The 7,504-nt window shown below is 35.3% G+C and overlaps 1 protein-coding gene across 1 annotated transcript; it reads right to left on the bottom strand.

Moving 5' to 3' along the window:
* Window positions 1-3,217: 3,217 nt before the first annotated feature.
* Window positions 3,218-5,487, bottom strand: LOC143616508 (uncharacterized). Its single transcript, XM_077089322.1, has 5 exons — window positions 5,383-5,487; window positions 5,145-5,279; window positions 4,754-4,862; window positions 4,515-4,705; window positions 3,218-3,808 (listed from the first exon to the last, which is right to left on the bottom strand). The coding sequence occupies exons 1-5, from the start codon at window positions 5,485-5,487 to the stop codon at window positions 3,218-3,220; spliced, it is 1,131 nt and encodes a 376-aa protein (XP_076945437.1).
* Between the last annotated feature and the right edge of the window lie 2,017 nt (window positions 5,488-7,504).

Below are 7,504 nucleotides of genomic sequence, written 5' to 3'. Positions count from 1 at the left end.
GGTTTATCTTTTCACCAACTCTTCGAATTTCAAAATTCAAAATTCGAAAGTATTAAAAAGTAAGCGGGAAAATACCCCTTACCCCTTGGCAAGCAAGTAACCGTAAGACGGATGCGGGTACAGTGTAAAGGCAAAACCCTTCACATACCTAGCACCCGCAGGGAATTGAAGCCAAATAAACCTTGGCAAACAAGTAACCGTAAGCCGGCTGCGGGTACAGTGTTAAGGCAAAACCCTTCACATACCTAGCACCTGCAGGGAATTGAAGCCAAGAACCTTGGTGAACAAGTAACCGTAACCGTAATATTCCATAACTCAAAGGTGTTCATATTTCAACTCAAGTTTGACTATCATAAAGTCAACACATCTCTTATGATCACAAATGATCGATCATCTTTAGTCTAATAGCTACCAATCTTTACATATTTTATGAAAAACTATAAACTAGTTTTTAGACTCCGTCGCGTTGCGGCGGGGTTGTTAATCTTTGTAGAGGTGTTGAAGTAGTAGTTGCATTGGCTTTATTATTTGCATAGTAGCTCTAGTAGAACTTAGTTTAAAACATAATAGGTAGTTTGTGTTCTGGCTTGAAGTTGTTTTTATCATGTGGTAATGAAATATGCTAAAACGAAAGTCGCAATTTCATGTCCTATACTTTAAGGCAAGTGTCTGTTATCCATGGTTATAATATACAAAGCTAAAAAAAAGGAATTAGATAAGATTGGGAGAACGTGGATCCAACCCGGATAACTAACAAATAAGCAAGGTAAGGAAATTCAAATAGACCAAAGCTTGAGAGAGTGTGCAACATGAGAAGCAAACGGTACAACACGTACACAATGAAAGTTAATATATATTTCGACCCGCATGACAACGCTCGATCAAGAATATGATTTTTTTTTTCTATTTTTATATCATACAAAATGCCAAGCGAAAACGTGCTAATCAGTTTACATGCAAAAAATGAAATCAAAAGCAAAATTTAGTGAAAGCCTGCAACTCAGTTTACATGTAAAAATGACATCAAAAGCAAAATTTTAATGAAATCTGATGCTCCATTTAACCATTACATTAGGCATATCAGCTTAATCCACACATCTTATGTCTCTTTATTTTCCACTAATATCTAAGAGGCGTAAGGAGTAAGGGGATAACTTTCTAGAGCCTACACCACAAAGTTTAAAACCATATTCAAGTTTACAAAGAAATATAGTCAAAATTTTCAAGATTTAAAGAAAGAAATAAAAACATACTTGCTGAACCATGCTTCAAGTGCATAGGAGGTTGCAATAAGCACATTTTTGGTGTTCTCACCGCATAAAGTGGCAAGTTAGCATTTGCTGTGTGGGATGCTTGATTCTTCGAATTATATCCTTTTTTTATGAATGAAAGAATTTCATTCTTTCATGAACCCTAACTGCCAACATATAAATTATATACTTTAGTTGTTGTATTATGGCTAATAAGCATATTAGTGAAGCTAGTTCATTTATCTGTTTACATTAATAAGTAAAATATCATTTAGATATGCAACAAAACCTAAAATCAAATAAGTATAAAAGTAAATAGAGTCATGAACCCTAACTGCCAACATATAAGTATAAAAGTAAATAGAGTCTGATCTATTTCAAGTTCAAATATTCATCAAACAAAGACTATGAATCATAATTTGTCAACCATCGACATTAATAGGCCCTAACAAACGAAAAAACAAAACAAAAGGCAACAAACTCAACTCGGAGCGGTACCAGAGAGCCGCCGTTCGATTACGATTACAAACGTGCTAGCTTCATTTCTAACTTCCGATTAAACAATTCAAAAACTTTAGGGCCCGAAGCAAAATAAGAGGTAATGATGCTTCCTCCTCGTCATTGCCTTCCACCATAGGCTTTATCTTGATGTGAGAAAGAGGAGAGGATTTTTATTTCTGTCTGGGTTTTGTTTTCGTGAAGTTAGCTGAGACTTGAAAAGTAGGAGAACATGGAGTATTCAGTGCGATAGATGAGCACGCAATTCAAAAATGTTTTAGAGAAAGAATAGGATAATAAGCTGTACAACATATGAAGCCAAGAATAGGATAATCAACATAATTAAAATATAAGGCTTAAAAGTACCAATCCAAATTTGATTTGTTGCAACAACTTGATTTAATGATGCAAATGCAACATCTCCACTTATTCTTGTATCACGACCATTAAACCAATTATACGAACCTGCTCACGTGACCTTGTCAACATTGGTAAATCAATAACAGTTATTGTCTAATATACCTGAAACATGATCCATAGGGACGAGTAGGGAAGAGTGTTTTGGGTACGGGTACCGGTACCAAGTTTTGAGTTTTCGGTATCGGTACGGTACCGGTATTTCCTGAATTTTTCACGAAATACCAGTACCGTACCGGTACCGAACCGAACATTTCGGTACCAGTACCGGTACCAACTATTTCCTAATTTCAGGATCGGGATTCTCGAGATCGGTACCGGTACCATCCCTAGCTCATCCCTAGGGACGAGTAAACACATGACACATACTGTAGCATTGTAGCCTATGGTAGCATGTAAGCAATATATAGAAAGATGGATACTAACCAGCACTGCAAGAAGCAGTGGATACTAACAGTTTGACTTGTTTCAACTTAACAAATCTGTCGCGAATTACCAGACACAGTAACACACGACCCGTTAAAACAAACCACTAAAACACAATACGTTTATGTGGTAATATTAGCAATTTTGGCAGATTACTAATATACCACTGGTGCAATATTTTGGCCCGTTATGCTTGCTGCAATTAAATCAGATTGTCTTTGTAAACACCTTTGTTGCCCATAACTAAAAATATACATTAAAATCTGCTGCTATAAACAAAAATGGTGCTTTTTATGGTAAAATGGTTCTATAAACAAAAATGGTAAAAGAACGTGATCATCAGCTACTGCACCTATGTTAGCTACCAAAGTTCAAAAAATACCCCTGGTAAAAAACGCATAATTTTGAACCCGTAACTGACTTGACCCATTTTCAGCCACGAAATGGCCCGTTAACAATAGCAAAATCATAAATATTTCAAAACCTAATGTAATTTAGCATCATAAACAATCCCAAGATCCATAATCAAATAGTAAAAATACCCAACAAAGAAATTAAGTCATAAATGTACGATGTTACTAAAGAAAAGAAAATCGTTCAACTAAATCAACGCATCCTAAACTCTCTTAGTTACCGGAACCCATCATATCTCTTAGTAAACCCAACCGCATATAAGAAGGACAACTAAATAACATCCTTGTATCTGCTTGGTTGGCCACCAAGTACTTTAAAGCCTTCCTAATTTCATGTGATTCCAAACCCATTGGTTCCAATGCATTGCAAATTTCCTCTCCTGTGTACTCACGATGATAAGCTCTTTCTAGTATTTTATTTCCTTCTAAAATAGCATTAGCCACACTGCCAACGTTATTCATAATCATAGAGGCTAAATCTTCATTTTCTTGTTCAACTTTCCTTTTTCTACTCTTACATTTCTTTGCACTTGAAGACTGCTCAGGTAGAGAAGACGTAGGATGTACCACATCAATATCATCAATATCGTACTGGCTTTCTAGTATTACATCATTTGCAGCACAGAAATCATCCACTTTTGGAAATGTTTCTAAGTTAATGCTGTCATTCTTATGGAATCGCGCATTTCTCTCTTTAGCAGTTTCAGCTTGTGCACCGGATGCCCGGTCCTTTGCAAAAAGTTCTTGCATTTCATTAAAGTTTGAGACTTTCTTCATCTTGAATGCTTCAGCTTCAGGCTTCGACTATTTAACAAATTCAAGATAATTAGTTTTATAAACAATAAAATAAATATTCATGTATATAATTAAAGTAGGGGTGGGTTTTTTATAACCAGATCCGAACGCCGAACCCTATCCGAGGTGAGCCAAGACCTGATATAACCTAACCCCAAAACAACCAACCCAAAAGAACGACATGCCCGAACCCAAGTTAAGGATAATATAAACAAACAAAAATGGTGCTTTTTATTGTTTTTCTGCTTGTGCTATTCTACACCTAAATATACAGATATTGTTTCATAAAATAGCTAGAAAGACCAGAAAAAAAAATATTCAGACCCAAGGTGAGCCAAGACCTGATATAACCTAACCCCAAAACAACCAACCCAAAATAACGACAAGCCCGAACCCAAGTTAAGGAAAATATAAAAAAACAAAAATGGTGCTTTTTATGTTTTTTCTGCTTGTGAAATTCTACACCTAAATCTACATATATGTTTTCATAAAATAGCTAGAAAGACCAGAAAAAAAAAAACATTCAGTCCCGAAATGATTATATGCCAAATTCACCCATTTATCTTCCATAAAATAGCTAGAAATACCATTAATTTTGTTTGCTTATCTAAATTGAAAATATGTAAGTACTCGTCATGCTCATGATAGACCTATGACGCCCCTACCTGAACAACCTGAATAAAAACCCAAAGAACACCCATAAATTAAAGTTTACCTCTATTAATTTATCCCGGACTTCATCCTCCGCTTCAATTAACCGAGTAGTTGAATTCCATGAGAACCCACTCAATGACGTTCCACGAAACAAATCATACCATCGAGAAAAATGTTCTTTCACCGTCTTTAATCGATTCTTCAAATGCTTTTTTAATACATTCATTTGAAACTTTGTTCTCAGCTCCTTAACTATATTGTCGTATGCGTTTTAGGTAAAATTTCCATTAACACTATTGCCATTATCCTTTTGCGTTATCATAGCTTGTATGAACGCGTTATCCATATTTTCCGTCCACTTCAGTGTTTCCTTCTTTCCGGTTGCTTCGTGTTTGCTCATTATAACTTTCTACATGGTAACATAAATAAAATTCGCATATTTAAATATGTAAATAGTTGCTTATCATAAATAGAATTACTATATGCACACGTAAGTAATTAAACAAGAACCAAATCATTAATTAATTGAAACCATAATAGTCAATACAAAGTCAACTGAAATACCATAATCTACTATTCTAAAACTACTTTGACATATCTATTTCAGCGTTGGATACATCATGTAGTTAGTCCACATGTTAGTTGTAATTGAGTTCCTTAGTTGTTCATATTCGGTACTTCCCTCACGTACATCTCTTGTATTATGACATTCTTCCTCTTGTGGTCCATGTAGCACCTCTTGTATGACCTCATCTTCAAGATCTATGTCACGATCTTCCTCAAGTAAAAAGTTGTGTAAAATACAACATGCCAAAAAGATGTCAGACTGTTTCTCACAAGATCTATGTCACACAAGAGTAAAATGGTTCGGTTGTACTTCTAATGATAGGCAACCTCCTTTTTAGGACATCGAATGCTCATTCAATTACGTTATGTAATGATGCATGACGAAGGTTAAACAACTCCTTTGCATTCTGAGGGGCACGAGTGGAGTACCCTTTCAAATGACACCTAACGCCTCTATATAGTGTCATTAGGGTATTCGTATGAGGTAAACCCGCGTCTATAAACAATATCTACCTATAAACAAGTTGTAATTAGTATTATAATAAATAATTACACAATTAATTGAATTCAGTTTAAGAAATCACCCATAGGAACAACTAGCTTATCATCTCTACTAAATGCATCTCTATAATTCTAAAGTCGGATGCTGTACCCTCCCATCCAGTTAGCACATATGTAAATTTTAAATCAAATGTACAAGCAGCCAGTACAATTATTGTAAGGTATCTCTTACGACCACAATATCTAGGGGCATCCTTATTAGGTACTTTGACACGTACATGTGTTCCGTCAATTGCACCGATACAATCCTTAAAAAACGGATAAAATCTCTTTTTTCTTGAATTTCTTTCGGGACATTATCACCTTTAGGTTGTTGGATGTAATGACCTTCTAATAATATAATCACTTGCAAAACCCTATGGAGGCACCGATTAGTTGTTGATGCAGAGCGCCGGTATAACCAAGAGGTAAACCGGTTTCTCAAATCGTTACCTACAATATGTAAAAAACTTGCAACTTGCTCTTCAACAGATATGCGTTGAGTAGGTCAAAGTCCACCATCACGCTTTAGGATACCGCATAATGTCATAAAAGCTTTCCCACTCATGCGGATAAAGGTCACGAGATTTACCACCATTTAAAAGGTTGTGTAACATCTCTTCTCGTACACATCGTCGTTGTAAAATTTCATCTCTAGTAGATAAATTAGCACGCTTTCTGCTGGCAGTCTAAGTAGTGCAACGAAAGCCATCAATAAGCAAATCAGGTGAGCTGCTTGCAATTGTCTAGCTCGAACAAGTTCAACTACCTTGCGTGTCTGATTATCCATTAAACTGCCTATACATGAATCAACATAGATATGACCTAAGAGTCAAAGTTATTAAATTACAAGATTGTCTAAGTCAACACTATAACAGCTACGCACAATGTTAGAACAATTAATGCATTTTATGAACGAACATTTTATAACCAAATAGTATCACGTAGAGTTTATGTTCACTAATGATCAAGATGTATAAATCCATATGTGATTATAACCATGGACATCAAAAATCAAAACATTAACGAACTAGTTTTACAAACAGTTGAACTCGAGCGAGCTTGGCTCGTTTAAGGTACTACACAAACTCGAAAAGATGTTAGGCCCGTTTAAAGTTTTCTCAAAATATCTAAAAGACTTAAAACTGTATATAAATTAATTAATGAATAATAAACGAGTCGAACCTGAGCTTGAGAAAACAATTGAAAATCCGAGCTCAACCTCGACTCAACACGTTTACACACTTGGTGCCTACTGTTTGATTGTGTATTTTCTGTTTGAAGTTATGATAATCAAATAATTATTGAATCTGATCATGTTTTGTAACAATCAAATAGTAACCTGATTTGCTTTTGCTGCTGTTGACAATGTTGCTTATTTAGGGTTCTAATTAAGGCCAATTAGATCAAATTACAACACGGTACTGATGGGTATAATCATAGATGGTGCATAATTAACTAGCAAAATTGTATATGCTGATTAAGAATTTACAACATATAGGTAAACATGTAGCAACTGTTTGAAGTTTCATAATTTTTAAAAGAAAAAGGTAGAAAAATTACCTGGTTGTCTTTTCTCTGTAGAATTGCACAAACCCACCGGAAAGAATGGTGAAATTGATTTTGATGAGATGATGGAAGGTGGTTGTTGAAGGCATGGCGGGTAGTGGGAGATATTCCCGCCATCATGTTGACAAGGGCAATCTTGGAATTGAATTTTCAACGTGATGTTTATGGTCTTCTTTCTCTTCAAATCGCTCCAATTTGGAAGGAAAGATATAAACACTAAAAACCCATGTTTTCTCTTCTCCTCTCTTCTTTTCTCTCCATGACAAAATCTCTGGAACACAATTTTTTTTCTTTTCACTCCAAATCATTTCTCTTCTTTCCTTAACTACAACTCTAGAACACAACGTTAGGTCGGTGCACGGAAGGAAGAAAAAA

Source organism: Bidens hawaiensis, unplaced genomic scaffold, assembly GCF_021521415.1.
Source record: "Bidens hawaiensis isolate Kalapana, Puna unplaced genomic scaffold, B.hawaiensis_p1.1 tig00047660_1, whole genome shotgun sequence".
Lineage (NCBI taxonomy): Eukaryota > Viridiplantae > Streptophyta > Magnoliopsida > Asterales > Asteraceae > Bidens > Bidens hawaiensis.
The sequence above is the reverse complement of the archived record's forward strand: the minus strand, read 5'-3'. Positions and strand labels throughout refer to the sequence as shown.